The sequence below is a fragment of the Heterocephalus glaber genome, unplaced genomic scaffold (genome assembly GCF_053883595.1).
Source record: "Heterocephalus glaber isolate CG9 unplaced genomic scaffold, H.glaber_assembly_v1.0 deba00001461, whole genome shotgun sequence".
Taxonomy (NCBI): Eukaryota; Metazoa; Chordata; class Mammalia; order Rodentia; family Bathyergidae; genus Heterocephalus; species Heterocephalus glaber.
This window is the reverse complement of record NW_028258308.1, coordinates 467,282-484,763: the sequence shown is the minus strand read 5'-3', so window position 1 is coordinate 484,763 and position 17,482 is coordinate 467,282. Positions and strand designations below refer to the sequence as shown.

Genomic DNA, 17,482 nt, shown 5'->3' with positions numbered 1-17,482 from the left:
GAGACAGACTGAAGGCTGTGTAACCAACTTGAGTTACAACCAGCCCTTGTGAATGAATTGAATTCGTAAGTCAAGGGTCCACTGTATGGGCTACCAAAATATTTTCAGTTGTAACCAAATCCTTTCTTGGGCTTTCACTGTGTAAGTTTTCAAAAACAGGAAAATAAAGTCCTCAGAAATGACTGGTCTTTTTTTTCCCTTTGGTAGTGCTGGAAATCGAACCCATGGTCTTTGCATTGAGCTACCTCACAGCCCTTTTTTAAAATGTCTATTGACATTTACACAGGACCTTGCTACCTTGCTCAGGCTGGGCTCTAGCTTGCAATCTTCCTGCTTCAGCATCCCTCCTGAATAGCTGGGATTAGAGGTGTGTGCCACCAGTTTAAAAAATTGACAACCACCATCATCTACTAAGAATTACAGTATTTGATTTGGAGAATCTAGAATGCTGAGATTCTATCAGCTCTAAAAAGTTCAGCTTTATTGTCTCATCTGTGGGGAAAACATTTTCTAAGCAGAGCAAAGAACTGCTTCCATATCTGCCATTTTACTCAGTCAGTGGAATTTCCCACAATAGACAAGCCTGATAAACACCCATGGAAGTGAAGCCACCAGGCAGCAGTTTAGTAAGTGCTGGGATTACAGGTGCATACCACTACACACGCCATCACACCCAGCTTGGTGAATTCCTTATAATAAAAGGTGACAGCAAATATTCAAAACTGGAAGCCAGAAAAGTCAGAAAAAAAACACATTTATTTCAATAGCTCAAAGTGCAAATACAGCAAATCAGTTCACAAAGTTTCAAGATACAGATTTAAGTATAAAGAAAACTTACTATACAAAAATGAAAGGGTAAATAGCAGAAAGTTGAATTTTAAAAAAATTTAATCTGAGAAACCTTTTGACTGAAATATTCCACTTACATCAAATCAGAAATGTCTTAATTTACAGACACCAACAGTGTATTGCGATATAAAAGAGCTCCCCAGGGCCAGGGATTTAACTCAGTGGTTCACTGCCTGCCTCTCAAGCCGAAGGTCCTGAGTTCGATCCCCAGTACCAAAAAAAAAAATAGCTCCCCAAAGAATCACCCTAAACTGATCAGCTCCAGCCAAGAGTTAGGAGTTCTTGGCAGTGGCGGCTGCTGATTGGCTGGCTTTTATCACTCGCTGTCTCAGCTGCTGCAGTTCCACTCATGATATTTTTATTTTAGGTGAATTCTAAAAAATGTTTCAAAGGTAAGGCCAACACCATTATTAAGAATGACCAATACGTACCTAACAAACTTAAAGAGACTGTCAGCTTCAGGTCTCTGGTAGCACTGGGGGAAAAGACAAACAATACTTCTTTCAGTACTGAAAAACCTCTTAAGGTTAGCAACATGGCTAACCTCACAAAAACTGTACTTGAGTATATATTTATTTATACATACACAGATCTTGTATGTAAAGTAGAAAAAGTTCCCACTAGGAAAGACAGTTAAAGGTTGTTAATGTTCTTTTCATCACTTAGCAGCCAAGACACATGCTTATTTCTGTTCCCTGGAAGCAATGTTAGCTACTACTTGCAATTCAGGAAAATGTAGGTCTTCAGGAAGGTCTGTGAGAGATTTATTCATTTTTTTTCTCAATCTTCTTCCTCTTTTCATTATAAGTATTATACTGAGAGTCTGTTCCAAAAAGCCTATCCCACCATGTAAATGTCGAAGCATAATTTCCAACGAAGTTCATGTGATGGAAATCATGATGCCGGGAACCGGAATAGAAAGGGATGAAATTTAAAGGGTTGATAGGAATATCATAACCACTGCAATAAAAGCGATAAGAGATTATTAACAAAATAGAAACATATCAGAGTTCACAATGAATAGCCTACTCCTAAATTATTTCATTTCAGACATGTTTACAAAAAGCAAAAACTTTTTAAAAATATGTATTGGGCTGGGGATTTAGCTCAGTGGTTCCAGCACCTGCCTTGCAAGCGTAACATCCCAAGTTCGATCCCCAGTACCAAAAAACCCAAAAAGGTACGTATTTTAGAAACCACTTTAGGAAGGAAAATTTTTTAAATCCAAGGAAATTATGTTATACAACAGGGGATGAAAGAAGTTATAGCAATGAATTTTTAGACATTCACTTTTAAGAATACTTTCATTTGGTTTTAAAGGAAGCTTTTCCATCATAATCTATGACAGATGTAAATGTTTCCAATACTACCTATGTTTTTCAGAAAAGTTACATGAAATTAACATCAAGTATTTTAAGTATTTCTTTTAAGAAAAGTTAAGCCCAAGAATCATTGTGTAGCACCTTCTGTTACTTTTTGAGGCAATGACATTTGGCACTAACTGTACCATAACTAATTAAAATACCAGTTTCCTTTTCTATAGTTGGGACAACATAATGACTTCAAAGGGTCCCATTTAAAGTATATTCCATTATTTCTAATCAGATATAGGAAATTTGATATTCTGCATTTCCTAGCTGTAGTTGTTAAGTCCCAAGTCAAACTGCAGTGATCATGTAATTTTAAAACAACGTGAAGTTATTAAGCATACAGAAAGGTATTCAACATAAATAATTTAATACAAAACATCTCAATGAACAGAAAGAAAGTTTTTGAAGTATGTCTGTACTATAGGCAAGACTTTCAACATGCAAGTATTTTCATTAGTGTTGGACAAAGGAGATTGGAAAGGGTCTTACTCAATGAAAGCTGAAAGCTTCAATATATTTTCAAACCAAGAGTTAGACTTGAGGATGTAGCTCAGTGGTAGAGCACTTGCCTAGCATGTATAAGACCCTGTGTTTGATTCCTAGCACTGGCAAAATAAAAGTTAAGATTTAGGTTTAATATAGGACCAAGAAATTGCTGTTTGGCTAGTTAATATGCCTAAATAGTACACTTCTGCTATGAAAATGGTAACAGCATAGATTGGAATACAAAAATATTTCTATTATTTGAAATTTTATCAAGTGACTAAAAAAATAGTAACACAAGGAAGATTCACTTCTATTAGTCTACTCAGAAATACAGATAATCTTATGACCATGAAAATAAAGATATTCAATACACATATTCTCATATGTGAACAGAAACTGTAACTCACCTGTGGACATCAACAGTTGTCATCAAACGCAAGGTCACCCAAGCCCAAAGAAAAACTACGTGATCACACAAAAGCAGGATTCCAATGAAAAATCCAGCCCCAAGGATCAGAGTTTCCAAAGGATGTGCATATTCAGCTTCCATTCCAAATGGAGCCTAGCCCAAATAGAGGAAGAATTCCTTAATATACTGTGATGGTTAATTTTATGCATCAATCTAGCCACGCTATATATAGCACTCAACCATGTGGCTGAACACCAGTTGGTATGAAGGTATATCTTAGATGTGGCTGATATTTCAATCAGCAGTAGTTTCTGATGAAGGAAGGTTACCTTCCATGTAGAAGACAGTGGGCTTCATCCAGGCAGCTGAAAGCCTTAAGAGACTTGGGTTTCCCGCAGCAGAAGGAACCCTCAAGACACAGAAACCCTGTCTGAACTTCCAACTTGTTCCTCTGCAGAATATGAACCCAACGCCACAATACCCAATCTTACCCAAGTTCCCAACCTGCAGCCCGCCCTACAGATTTGACTTGCAACCCCAGAAATCCCGTGAGTTACTTCCTTAAAATAAATCACCACCCCCACATATACACACTCTTGATTCTGCTTCTCTGGAGAACACATTTATTCTATTTATGTATGTAGTTTTGTGAAGCTCTATTTTCTGTATTAGTGATAATATATCTGACCATACAAATATAAATACTAGTTCTCAATAAAAGCATCTTTTTGTTCTTAGGGGCATAAAATCTTAGTAATTATCTTTAATGGTTCAAGATAAAGACATTAAACAAAAACTGACTTGAAATGTAATTTTGTATTTATGCATTTGCATTGGTTCTGACAAGAAACTGATGCTTGACTGATAGCAAATCATGTACAGCAAAATCCCTCCTTATCCACAGTTCTACTTTCCAAACTTTCATTTACCCAGGGCCAACCACTGCCCAAAAATATTAAAGGGAAAAATACAGAAACAAACAATTCGTAAGTTTGAAATTCCACACCACTCTGAGTGGTATAAGGAGATCAGTACCATGGCTCCCAAGACACAAATCATCCCTTTGTCTGGTGTCCCCATCCTGTACAGACCTGCCTATGGGTGTTTACCCTCCCAGCTGCCTGTGAGATGCAGGAGCAGATCTCACAGTATCACGTATCAACCGGGGCGCTTGGATGTCTCCCTCATGGCTAAGGGGTGACTACTGCAGTCATGAGCGATGCAAAACACACCGACACAGCCAGTGGGACAAAGCCATGTCAAAACCGTTTTGATTAAAACAAAAAAAAAATCAGTTTTTGTTGGGGAGGAGTCTGCTCTATGATAAAAATGAGTTAAAACTAAATCAGTAATTATATTAAGTGAACTGTTTGGGGGTCTCATTTAAACAACCCTAATATTACAGCCACTATCAAACTGCCAGGTGTGTAACAGTGTCAATATAGCATTCTGGCCACAGGATCGAGTCTCAATTATTTCATGTAATATTTTTCTTCCATGTCTCAATTTACCATGAAACTTTGAAGAAAATTTTAAAAATTGGTTTTGTGTATATTTGTTAATCACACCAAAAGAAAGGCAAAAACACCACTGACAAATTTTGTTGCTGCTATTTTTTGAGACAGAGTCTTGCTATGTACCCCAGGCTAACTTCAAACTTGGAATTCTCCTGCCTCAGCCTTCCCAAATGCTGAGATTACAGGTATGCACCACCATACCCACTTTCTATCACTGACAATCATTTAAAAATGCTCAGGCAATAAGAGTAGAAATTTTGCCTTAAAAAAAAAAAAGTATTAAATAGAATTCTAACATACCTGAAACTCATGATGAATTTTATGAATATATTTATATATTCTTTTGTGGTGTAAGAGTCTATGCAAGAAATAGTGCCAGGTATCTTCAATGACCGCACAGCCCAAGCATCTTGTCAAAAGCGCACGCCTTTAAGACGAAAATATGATAAGTACGAAGTAACTTTTATTTAGGATCGCTGCTTGAGATCTTACATCAAGTACCCCACTCTCATTTGACCTAATTGCTTATATTAATCACCCAATTCTGAAAACTGCTAGACATAGCTATGAGATATAACCTGAAATAAGGTTAAATAGATGAACCACTACTTCCTTTCCATTTCATTTTGTCAAAGACCAGCTTTCAAACCAGTTATAAAACAAAATCTAGAATTTCCAAGAAAGTAATACTGATGAAGAACTTAAGAATACTTAAACCACCACCACCTTTTTCTTTTTTTCTGAGTTCAATCTAGAGATTGAATCTCTTTTCTGAACTCAGGCCTTAAACATTCTAGGTAAGGGCCAGAAATTTAGCTCAGTGGTTCTGGTGCCTGCCTCGAAAGCGCAAGGTCCCGAGTTTGATCCCCAGTACCAAACAAAACAAAACAAAACAAAACATTCTAGGTAAGAGCTCTTCTGCTAACCTATATCTTATTCCTTTCTAAAATTACTGAGATTTAATTGTAATTTTTTAATTACAGATGTGCACTACCGTGCACACCTTTTTCCACCAGAGAAGGGCATTTCTACATTTCCTAACTATAGTTATAAGGTCAAAAATAATTTAAGTGAAATGGCAAAAAATAATTTATATACAAATGCAAAAATACTCAAATTCTTTTATGCAGACAAAGGGTACAGTTATCCCTCAGCATCTGCAGGGGTTGGGTCCAGGACTCCCCAGTAGATACCAAACTCTACACATGCTCAAGCCCATTCCATAAGAAGGTGTAGATTTGTTACAGTCTACATACATCCTCCCATATATTTAAATCACCTCTAGATTACTTATAATACTTAATATAATGTAAATGCTACATAAATATGTCTTGCCAAGACACTAATTTTTTTTCTTTTAAAAAATGTTTTCAATCTGCCAGGCATGGTGGCACACACCTGTAATTCCAGAACTCGGGAGGCTGAGGCAGGAAGATAGCTGGGAGTTCAAGACCAGACTGGGTTACACAGTAAATTCAAGACCAGCATGTACAGAGTAAGACCCTCTCAAAAACAAATGGACAACCCCTCCATAAAAGAAAAAAAATTTCAATCTACAGTTGGGTGAATACAGGGATACAGAAGGTATACATATGGAGGGGTAGCTGTGTATCTGTATTCAATTATGTCAGGTACAAAAAGTTGAATTTAAATATTATCTGAGCGAGAACATAGTACTTATACTCAGATTTTATATATACATAAATATATATAATATATATATTTCTGTATGGGCTACAGACACAATTTCATAAACCACATAAACTATTCTCTCATATTTTTCATTCAATTTGGACTTAAAATGTATCATGTTTCTTAGTATAACCATGTAAATTTCTAAACAATCATAAAGCTTCTGATGCTAGAACTCACTTCCAATGAAATATATTAAAATATAGAAAAAAGGGGAACATTTTAAAGTTTGTGCTATGGTTCACTTTTCTATTTATTTACTTCTCAAGTTTAAAGAAAACATTAACCCAATGAAGAAAGAAGGTAAACATCAAGTATAATTTAATAAATTATAAACCATGACTGAATATCAAAATCGAGTTTTTGTCTACGTACCATCTTGGCATTGTTTCCCATTCATAAGGAATGTCGAAATACTCTGTAAAATAATACGTTCCACAAATCAAAGGCAGCTGGATACAAAAATGATTAAAGAGAAGTACTTTAAAACATTTCCATTGGCCTCCATATGATTCTGGTTTATCCTATTGAGAAAAATCACATTTAATATTAATTTCTACTGTCAAGAGTATACCCTGACAAGCATAAACTGAAATTCCTACTTTTTTCTATGTTCATAACATACCTTAATTCTGTGTTATATAAATTTTACGTTATAGTAGCTAAGGCTCTTCACTACTAGTATCACTACTTTACCTAAACAGGTGAAAAACTTGTTAATAGATAAACCCAGCCACAATAACCTAAAACAAAGAAGTACAATAGCCAGTAACTCTCCGGTGTTACACTAAGATTACAGTTGGGTGACCTCAACTTCAGCATGTGTGAACATGGCATGGGAAACTTCCTGAACAGGCTAATTGATGCTTCAGTAGTATTTGGGTCAAGAAAAAAGTGCACTTTATTCATATACAATGACCTGATGATAAACTCCAGGAGCCTAAAGAACTTCAGAAATGTGATCTGATGATGAAATCCAAATTTAAAGTAAGAAAAGTGAGGTCAATGTAGGAGATGTTCATAAAAGCTTGTAAAGATACTGAGTTGCTTTGCAAGTCCTTATCAAAAACACTACTCAATTTAAAAGGCTGCCTAAAAAATAAAAAAATAAAAATAAAAGGCCACCTAGTTAAGAAAAAGTACTTCTGTATAAAAAAAAGATGGTAAACAGAATTGGACTAAAATCGAGGTGTTTTTTTTTTTTGGTACCGGGGATTGAACTCGGAAACTTGCGCTTTCAAGGCAGGCACCAGAACCACTGAGCTAAATCTCTGTCCCCGAGGTGGTTTTTTTTTTGGTACCGGGGATCAAACTCAGGACCTCGCGCTTGTGAGGCAGGCACGGTGGCACTGAGCTACATACATCCCTGGCCCCTAAAATCTAGGTTTTTAAAATTCATCAAGAGATATCTTTCTGGCAAAAATAGGAAAGGTGTTGAAGTAAAAATCAACCCAGAGACCAGGGCTCTAAAACCACACTGCCAATAACCAACTTAGGCCTGTGACACAACAACAATAAAGTGAGGGCTTACGAGATACATTACAATTACATTGCCTTTATATTTCTACTCGGAGCATCATCTGTGATTGAGGACAAACTGAACTGAACATTCAGCCTTGGGCTGGCAAAGGCACTTGAATTTCCTGTCTAGAATCTGATACCCAAGTAGCTACTGAAATCACCATGTCCAATCAACTACCATTAACAGAACCATACACTGTACTGTTTAGAACACAAGACAGTTAGAAAGACAGTTAACAAAAAATTCATGCCCAGTACAACATCAAAGTTCACCGTATTTTATGTCAGTATGCGTAACTTCACCCTACTATGAAGGAATACTCTCACTGGGACCACTGACTTCAGAAATGCTTTTAGTACATGTATCTTCAAGGGAAAATACCGGAGAATTACTAAAATGTATGATTTTTGGGGAAAAGAAATAGATCCTGCACGGTGTACATTTTCATTCCTATAAAATTTCCCCCAAGCAGGAAGCCTGGTGCACCCACTGTCGAGTCATTCATTCTATTTGAAAGCAGAAGTCCTTATTTAGTACTCTCTCATCAACAACAGCAGTTTCTATTTTGGAGGTTGGAGGAATTATAAAAATAAATCTGTTCTATAAGTTAAATAATGTAATTCTCAAATATTCTGTCTTAGAATTTTTTTGTTTTGGTTTTGTTTTCTTGGTGGTACTAGGGCTTAAACCTAGGGCATTGCTAGACAGCTACTCTATTCACTGACCTACTCCCCAACTCTTTTTATGTTCCAACAGGATCTAAGTCACCAGATTGCTCAGGCTGGCTTTGAACCTGTGATCCTCCTGCCTCAGCCTTGGTTGGGATTATAGATGTGTATCACTGCACTGGGTGTTATATCTTAGAATTTCTAAAGCACTCACCAGTGGATATGCACATCTTCCTGTACCCTCAAAATTAATAGGATATCTGCCTTCAAAATATGTGAATTTATAATTAACTTACAATGACTTTTTATTTACTTATCTATCATCTATTTATTTATGAATCAATTTATGGGCCACAATACACACAATTCTTTTCTAGCTCGTGTGTATGTTTTGTGTGTGTGTCTGGGGACTGAACCCAAGGCTTCATGGATTCTAAGCACGCACTCCACCACTGAGCTTTCCACCTAACCACTTGGCTAGTTTAAAAATTAAAATTCACAAATCCCAATTATATCAACACATCTATTTGAAGCACAACACATCAATTTAACAATTCTTATGCTGTACAGTACAGTACCAACCAACACGTGGCCACTCAATACTCTGAGATAGGCTAAATTTAATATAAAATACACAGTGAATCTCAAAGACTTATGAAAGTAAGAATATCTCATTAAGCTTATTTTTATTTTATTAGTTGAGATTTATTGGATTAAATATATTATAAAAGTTATCTTCCCAATTTCTTTTTACTCTTACATATTCTATAAAACTTTACATTACATTTGTGTCTATTGTTTATTTTTCTATAGTACTGATTTAAGAGTCTCTCAAAACAAAGCTACATTTGCTTTTAAAATATTCAACCACACTAATTATAACATCCTATCTCAAGTCCATCACACTTACCTTTTGGATTTTGTACTTTTTCATGTAAGGTATAAACTGAAATAAAAATCCAGGTAAACACAACAAGGAATAAATGACTTCATGAACTATAAGGGATCCCCACGTTGCAATCTGGAACTTTGTGTAATTATTTAACATAGAGTTCCAAGCATTTTTAAATGGTTCTTGCAGAGGATTCTCAGGCAGAAGTGAATCTATGTACTCCACAGCCATGGATGCCGAGCTGAAGATACCAGTGCTTCCGTTAGCTTCCATTTCTCAAATCTCCGCAGGCAGCTTTCTAATTCTGTAAGAAGAAGTAAACAGACAAGCTAAACAATAAAACCCCAAAAAGCAGTGGTTTTTTTGTTTTGTTTTTTGCAACAGGGTCTCATTATATTGTATAGTTCAAACTGACCTTGAACTCACTACGGAGCCTAGGCTGGTCTCAAAATGGAGATTCTCCTACCTCAGCTGGGATTACAGGCATGAGCCACAATGCCAGGCTCCAAAAAGTAGTTTTGAACATGCATCTTCTGATAGTTTTAAAGCTGACACTTACTAATCAAGTACCAATTTCTAGACGTGAGATTTTTTAAAAATCTACTGAACGTCTCCATTTGCAGACATTGCTTTGAAACCCACATGTTACTTTAAAAGGATAGCAGTAGGAAAGGCATTTCAAACTATCTTTAAAGAGATTTTCAGGGTGTGGTCACTATGAAAAATTTCTAATTTTAATGAGGAATAGTTGGGTTTAAGTATTAAGAATCTATCAAGAAAAAGCCTGCCAACATTATTTATAAAAACTACTTCTAACTGGAGAATAAAAGTGATAAAAGTCAGAAATCAAATAAACTGGGAAAAAATATTTCCAAGACATGATAAAGGGCTACAAAGTCTGCTTTAGAAAAAAGACTAAACCCCAGCAGAAAGCCCATTCACAGACAGTTCACAGGAAAATAAAGGCAAACAGTCACGTAACATTCAGGAAGCTTGGCTTCACTCAAATAGGAAATGCGAACCGAAAGGGAACAGGTGCTTTTGTCTGAGTGGCAACACCCAAGGCCGAACAGTGCCCAGTGCCCAGCAGGGGTCAGGGTGTGCAGAAATGGGTATCCCTGGTACGGGCAGAAAAAAACAAGAAGCAACGCTTCCTTTCATCTCAGGATATCTGTCTTACACACTTGTGTGAGAACATTGCTGGGTCATAGGATATGGTTGTTTGGGGTTGTGATGGATAGCACTGATTCTGCCTCAGATGATAAATGAGTTTATCCCTGTGCAGCCAGTGATACCCATTTAGCACCTCTTTGTTTTTGGTTAGTGTCTCCTATTTGAATGAAGCCAAGCTTCCTGAATGTGAAGAACTGAATCAAATTTCCCCACAAGGTCAACATTGAAACCAACCATTGAATTTGATGGAGTTCTGATGCAATTTGGGTTTGCAACCAGAATCGTGGGAACAATTAAGTTTGTGAACCGAGGCAACACTGAAATACGTATAGTGAGGGCTCTACTTAGGTTTCTGTGAAAAGGAAAAGAATTTATCTATGCCCTCTCAAGTATGTAGAGGTGTACAAAGGAAACATGTACAGAAAGACACACAGAGAACAAAGCAGCAATCTCCATGAAGTCACACTTATTCTGGTCGTCACAGTCTGAGAAAATACGTGAAACTGTTTGCGAGATGCACAGTTTCAGCACGTTAGAAACACGAGGACAGCATTACTGTTTACACTTGGTAGACACACTGTCTGCCTCTCCAGATGCTGTCCTGAGGCCTGAGATAGGAGATTAATAAAGTAGACTTCTTCACTTAGAGACTAGTGGTCAGCTGGTGGAATAAATGGATGGTTATAGAATGCTGTGAAGGCGCTGGGTGCGGTGGCACATGCCTATAATCCCAGCATTTGGGAGACCGAGGCAGGAGGATCATAGTTCAAGGTCAGCCTAGGTTACATGGCAGATTCTGTCTCAAAAACAAAAAAGAGGGGCCAGGGATTTAGCTCAGTGGTTCCGCCGCCTGCCTCGCAAGCACAAGAGCCCGAGTTCGATCCCCAGTACCAGAAACAAAAAAGAATGCTGTAAAAGCACCACCGAGGCACCTCACAACTTCTTTTTCACTCATCTTCCCCTGACCGCTCAGTCTTCTGTACTCTCATCTTACCTCTCACCAACCTGTCCCTCCCTTACCCTCTCCTTTTGGTCCTTCCCTCAAGTTTAACACATTCACAACGGGGGGCGCAATTCCCATCTCTCGGGCTCATTGTTGGGAGGCTCCAATGTGAACATGGCCCGTTCTCATGGGAGGACACAAGCTGCTGGATGGGGCAGTTGCACATGTTCCACTGCTGATTCAAGAGAGTGCGGATGCAGACCAAATTCAAGGTGGACGGGGTAGATCGAACCTACAACCCTAGCACTCACCTGTAATCCTAGCACCAGGGAAGCTAAGGCAGCTGATCACAAGTTCGAGGCCAGCCTGGACTACAGAATGAGGCCTTGTCTCAAAAACAATGAAAAACCCACATTCAAGTCTTCCCTTCCTGAGAAAAGCCCTCCCTGGTTTCTACCATTGCACTGCACATTCTCTTTGAATCCACCAACCTCCTTCTCAAAGGAGAGCTCTAAATAATGCCTGCATTGACAGGCATGGTGGCACACACCTATAATCCAGCACTTGGGAGGCTGAGGCAGGAGGATCACTGTCTGAAGGCAGCCTGGGTAACAGGAGTTCAAGGCCAGCCTCAAATATATAGGGAGACCTTGTCAGAAGGGAGAGAAAAGACAGCCTGTCTGCCTGGATTGCTTCTCTTCTCCCACACACTGGATTCCCAGCACTCAGCTCCCCACCCACACTAACAGGTTACCAATTCCAACAAAATAAGCCCACATGGTGGGGCACACCTGTGTATCAGCCTGTGAGAGGTTAAATCAGCAGGATCTCACTGAGCCTTGTCAGCACACCTACAATCTCAGCACTAAGTCAGGATCGCCAGTGAGATCTAGGCTAGCTTGGGCATCAGAGTTCATGACCAACCTAAACTACATAGCAAGATGCTGTCTCAAAGACCAACGTCACAAAATAAGACAAATCATTCCAACCTCCATATTTCTTGGGGGTCATTATCCACCCCATCCCCGCCCCCAGCACTTGGGACTGACTGAATCCAGGGCCTTTGCACTGAGGTACAAACCCAGCCCTTTTTTAGTCTGAGACAAGGTCTCACTAAATTGCCTAGGTTGGGCTTGAACTTGAGATCTTTCTGACTCAGGCTCCCAGACTGCAGGGATTACAGGTGTGGAACATTACTCCTGGCTCAAGTCATTACCCAATGTTACTTACTAGCTCGTGCTCGCTTCGGCAGCACATATACCAATGTTATTTACTAGCTGTGTGACCCTGGGCAAGTTATGTAATCTCTCTGAGCTGTAATGATCTGCACAAATAGTGATTCATTCTGCCACAAAGTCCAAGAGATAATGGACACAAAGTGCTTGGCACAGGACTTTGCACAGGGCAACTACTGAGCACTCTCTATGTCCCATGATCTGTATTCTAAGGTGCCAACGTGCTCTGCATTTTTAACAGCACCTTTATGAAGCAGGGACTTTTCCAATCCTCATTTATAGATGGGAAACGGAGGCTTACAAACGTTAAGCAACTTGCCCAAAGTTGGGATGCAAAGGAGCCCACGCTGTCACTGTTGTTTTTTGTGGGGTTTTTTTTGGGCGGGTGATCCAACTCAGGTCCTTGCACTTGCAAGGCAGGCGGAGGCACCACTGAGAGAAATCCCCGGCCCCATACACTGTTGTTCTAAATATTAAAGCACACAATAAAAACAATTATAAGAAGGAAATCTTCTGTATAGTTTACTCAGAGAGTATTCTACAGGAGCTGTCTTCATTTTCTCATCTCCCACTTTCTAGTAAGTGCAGGTGCTTTCTATTTTCATTGTGGTTTCCAAACTAATTCACATAAAATCACTAAGGATCTCCTAGCTGGAGTCATTTTACTTGGCCCGTGTGGAAGACTGCTATTTCTCTGTGGTTCCTGGGATTCACATGTCCCCCGAGAACCCCCAACTCCAGCTTACTATGTGCAGTCACTGCCAGCTGAGCTCTCAACACTGACAAGGACTGCGAAATAACCAGAACGCCGCAACAGTGACGCCAACAGGGAAGAATGGAGAGTGCTCGGTGGTCACAGGGGCAGGAAAGTTTCTAGAGAAAGTTGCTAACTGAAGTGGTACCTGGAATACGAGAGGGGATGATCAGATGTCACAGAGTCAGGCGTGAGTTTTGAGCAGAGGGAGCAGCAGATCCAAAGACTTTATCAGGAAATAAGAAAGAACGCATCTTTTCATCCCCAAGCCTTTTTTGATTTTTTTAAGTCAACACGCTGCCCAGGCTGGGCTTGAACTTGCAATTTTCCTACCTCAGGGCTTTCTGACTTCGCAAGCCCTTCAAGCCCGAGGTACAGCTTCAGACTGAGAACTGAGGCTGCAAAGTTAGCAGCAGTGCTCTCCTCTCCTTCCTTCCTCAACCAGTTCCTGTTTTAAAAACAGAGGCTGAGATCCACCATCTCCATCTCTCGCGCTCTGTATCCAGAGCTCTAGGTTCTGATTATCCAAAAGGATGCTGGCCATCTCCACTCAGTTCGGAGACGTCAGACCGACCTAGTTCGAAAGTTCAGCAACTGCTTCTCTATCCCCCCCAAACACTTCCTTCACTGCCTACCTGGCGAATGACACCTTCGCCCACCAAGTCATCCCAGAGAGGTTTTAAGTCTCTCCCACCTTCACTGCTGAGATTAAATAAAGTCTTCCCACTCTCACCAGCATGGACACACTCGTTTCAAGCATAAACATGGGAGGGATCCAGGAGAGGTGGCGCATGCCTGTAATCCCAGCGCTCTAGAAGCTGAGGCAGGGGGACTGCCGCGAGTTCGAGGCCAGCCTGGGCTACATAGTGAGTTCAAGGCCGGCCTGAAATACACAGCGGGACCCAACAACAAGCCCAAGTGGGGAGGCATTCTCTTAGAGATACAGACCAAGTTCCTCAGGAATGCACAATTTCACTTCTTGCATTCTTACCATCGGACATCTTTTTTTCTTCAGACAGGTTCTCGCCATTAGCCCCGGCTACCCTTGAACACGCGGGCATCCTCCCGCCTCAGCCTCCCGAATGCTAGGATTACAGCAGGCGACACAACTGTAAACCTTCTAAAAGGGCAAGAAGCACACGCCCCAGTCCACTCCGCCAGATACGAACTCCACTCTGCGGCCCCATTTCTTTCTTCCCCCGGCGCCCGAGTCTTCCGCAGCAATTGCACCACACGCGCTCCTCCCCACACGCACCCGAGGCGCGGCGCGAGCTCCGGCCCATGCTGCGCAACCCCGACCGGACCCGCTCCCCTCCTCGCGCGCACGCCGCCCTCCGAGTTCGCTCACCTGCAGCGCTGCGAGGAGATTCGGGTCCAGCTACCAGGTACGGCGACCTCGGAACATACCTCTCTTGGCCCGGGGGGTGGAGCCGAAGGGGCGAGGCCCGCCCTCCTGCCGTCATTGGTCTGCAGGGCTCCCGCCCAACCTCCTAGGCGCGGTGATTGGGCCATGCTGATGCCGGCAGCGTGTGACTCTCGTCAACGAATCCCTGGTCATTGGTTCTGAGGATGGAGTGAGGATAGTGAGACTTAGGCGTCCAGCCAGTGATCGGCGCCGCCAAGAGCTCCGAGGCGGGGAAGCGCGGGAGCGCGCGACGGCGTGATGGGGCGGGACGTGCCTCGCTCCCTGCCGCTGCCCCGCGTCACCTTGGCAACTGCCTCCGCTCCACTCAGCGTTCCCAGCCCGCGCCTGCGCCGCGAGGGAAAGAAGGGACTGCGCCTCCCAGCCAAGACACCTGGGTCCCCAAACTTGGAAAAAAAATGTTTCAAATGCGTTTTAAAATCAGATATTTGTTTACAATCTCGCCTTCCTGTGATGTACCCTGGATTTTGACTTTCTTTTTACTTTGTTACCGCTAGCTCAGTAGCCTTTAATAAATCCCTGTACAAGGAAGGTCGAGAATTTCAAAAGCAATGTAAACCCCAAAATACCCGAGAGGCAGTTGCGGTTATCTTCACGGTACAGATGAGAAAAGAGGCTTAGAAAGATTTAGAAAACGATACAATACCCACCAAGGGAGGTAACTGCTCTCCGGACCTGTTGGCCTCGACCTAACCCAGAAGTGAGATGAACAAGCCTGGCTAAGCAGTATACTACTGAAATTAAGGTTTTATGCTATTGAAATTAAGTTGCTGAGTTCCAAGTAGACCATTACAAATCAAGATATTAAAAACAGTAGACTGAGGCCCCCAGGTGTGGGCAGTGCAATTCCTGTGCAGGTCAGTGAGCAGCACAGAATGAGGGACACACTGCCTTCTCTCATTTCATATCACCTCCTCATGCTGTGTACTGGAGCATAATAATCCTATGTATAGATGTAAAACAATGGACCCTAAGCTCGCACTTTTCCCATTGCCTAGTCTTGCTGCCCTGTCCAGGAGCAGGAAGAGCATGCACTATAGGGATCAGACTTACCTGGCTTGTCATTAGCAGAGTATTTTCTCTTAGGTAACTATAATATTTGGCACCAAAGAAGTCCTTAGTAAATGTTGGCTGTTATTTTTGATTTATCACCAAAGATACATTCTCTAAATCTGAGCATGTATATGTGTGTGGAGGGGTCAAATTGGTGTTTTAGTCCTTGAGGACTTAGAGCTGTAAAGAAATACAGACCTGGAGACTCATTTCACTTATTTCCCTGTATCGAAGAAAGGGTAGGCTTCGGAGATAAGCAAAAAATAACTGCCAAGCTAATTCTAGAAGCTATCATTACCTTGACTCCCAAACCTGACAAGGACCCAACTAGAAAAAGGAAACTATAGGGCAATCTCATTAATTAAACAGATGCAAAGATGCTCAACAAGACACTGGTAAACAATGCAACAAATCATTAAAAATATCATAGTTTACGACCAAGTATGCTTCATCCCAGGATGTAAGGATGGTTTGACATATGGAAATCAATAAATGTTTAATACATTACATAAATAGAAGCAAGGACAAAAATCATAGATCATCTCAAAAGATGTAGAAAAAGCTTTTGAAAAAATCCAATATCCTTTCATAAAAACTCTGGACAAAATAGGTACAGATTGATCTTATCTCAGTTTGATAAAAGCTGTTTAGGACAAACCTACTCCATCTTGTTACATGGAGAAAAGCTGAAAGGTTTTTCTCTAAAATCAGGAAAAAGACAAGGATGGCCATTATCACCACTCCCGTTCAATACAGTTCTCAAAACATCCAAAACAAGCAAGAGAAAGAAAAAAAAAAGGGAAATGTATAAGAAAGAAGTCAAATTATCTTTTTTGGGGGGGGGGGTACTAGGGATTGAACTCGGGACCTTGTGCTTGCAAGGCAGGTGGTGGCACCACTGAGCTAAATCCCCGGCCCTCAAATTATCCTTTTTAGCAAGTGATATGATTCTTTACATAGAAGACCTAAAAAATTCCACCAAAAGACTTCTAAAATTAATGAACAAATTCAGCAAGGTAGGATACGAAAGTTAACATACAAAAATGAATACCAATATTGAACCCTGTCTACCAAAAATGAACTCATTATGAAAGAAATTAGTAAAACAATATCATTTACAGTAGAATCATGAACAATTAAATACTTAGGAATTAACCTAACCAAGGAAGTGAAAGACATGTTTTAACAAAAAATACAGTACTCTGAAAAATGAAGTTGAAGAGGACATCGGAAAATAGAAATATATGCCCTGTTCCTGGATAGGCAGAACCAATAATGTGAAGACGGCCACACTTCCAAAACTCACATACAGATTTAATGCAATCCCAATCAAAATACCAACAGCATTCCTCACAGAACCAGAGCAAACAATCCTAAAATTCATATGGAACCAGAAGAGGCCCAGACTAGCCAAAGCAACCCTGAGCAACAAGAGCAAGGCAGGAGGCATTACAATCCAACTTCAAGTTATATTACAAAGCTACAATGATAAAAAC

General features: G+C 40.4%; 1 protein-coding gene across 4 annotated transcripts; it reads right to left on the bottom strand.

Annotated features, from left to right (window-relative positions):
- Positions 1-738: 738 nt before the first annotated feature.
- On the bottom strand, positions 739-14,968 carry Msmo1 (methylsterol monooxygenase 1). Of its 4 annotated transcripts, none has more exons than XM_087216989.1 (7): positions 14,859-14,881; positions 14,502-14,595; positions 9,424-9,709; positions 6,699-6,847; positions 4,932-5,058; positions 3,113-3,267; positions 739-1,809 (listed from the first exon to the last, which is right to left on the bottom strand). In XM_087216989.1, exons 3-7 carry the CDS (start codon positions 9,676-9,678, stop codon positions 1,614-1,616), a joined length of 882 nt encoding a protein of 293 aa, XP_087073115.1. In that variant the 5' UTR covers positions 9,679-9,709; positions 14,502-14,595; positions 14,859-14,881; the 3' UTR covers positions 739-1,613. The 4 variants fall into 4 exon arrangements, with proteins under 4 accessions (XP_087073115.1, XP_087073116.1, XP_004848280.2 ...); XM_087216990.1 differs by having other exon boundaries at positions 14,766-14,862; XM_004848223.3 differs by lacking the exon at positions 14,502-14,595 and having other exon boundaries at positions 14,859-14,968.
- Positions 14,969-17,482: the final 2,514 nt, after the last annotated feature.

Coding starts and splice junctions, on each gene's coding strand:
- Msmo1 (XM_004848223.3), bottom strand. CDS start 9,678: ATGGAAGCTAACGGAAGCACTGGTATCTTCAGCTCGGCATCCATGGCT. Junction 5,059..6,698: donor TGGGAAACAATGCCAAGATG/GTACGTAGACAA, acceptor TTCGTCTTAAAG/GCGTGCGCTTTTGACAAGAT. Junction 1,810..3,112: donor ACAACTGTTGATGTCCACAG/GTGAGTTACAGT, acceptor CTTTTATTGCAG/TGGTTATGATATTCCTATCA.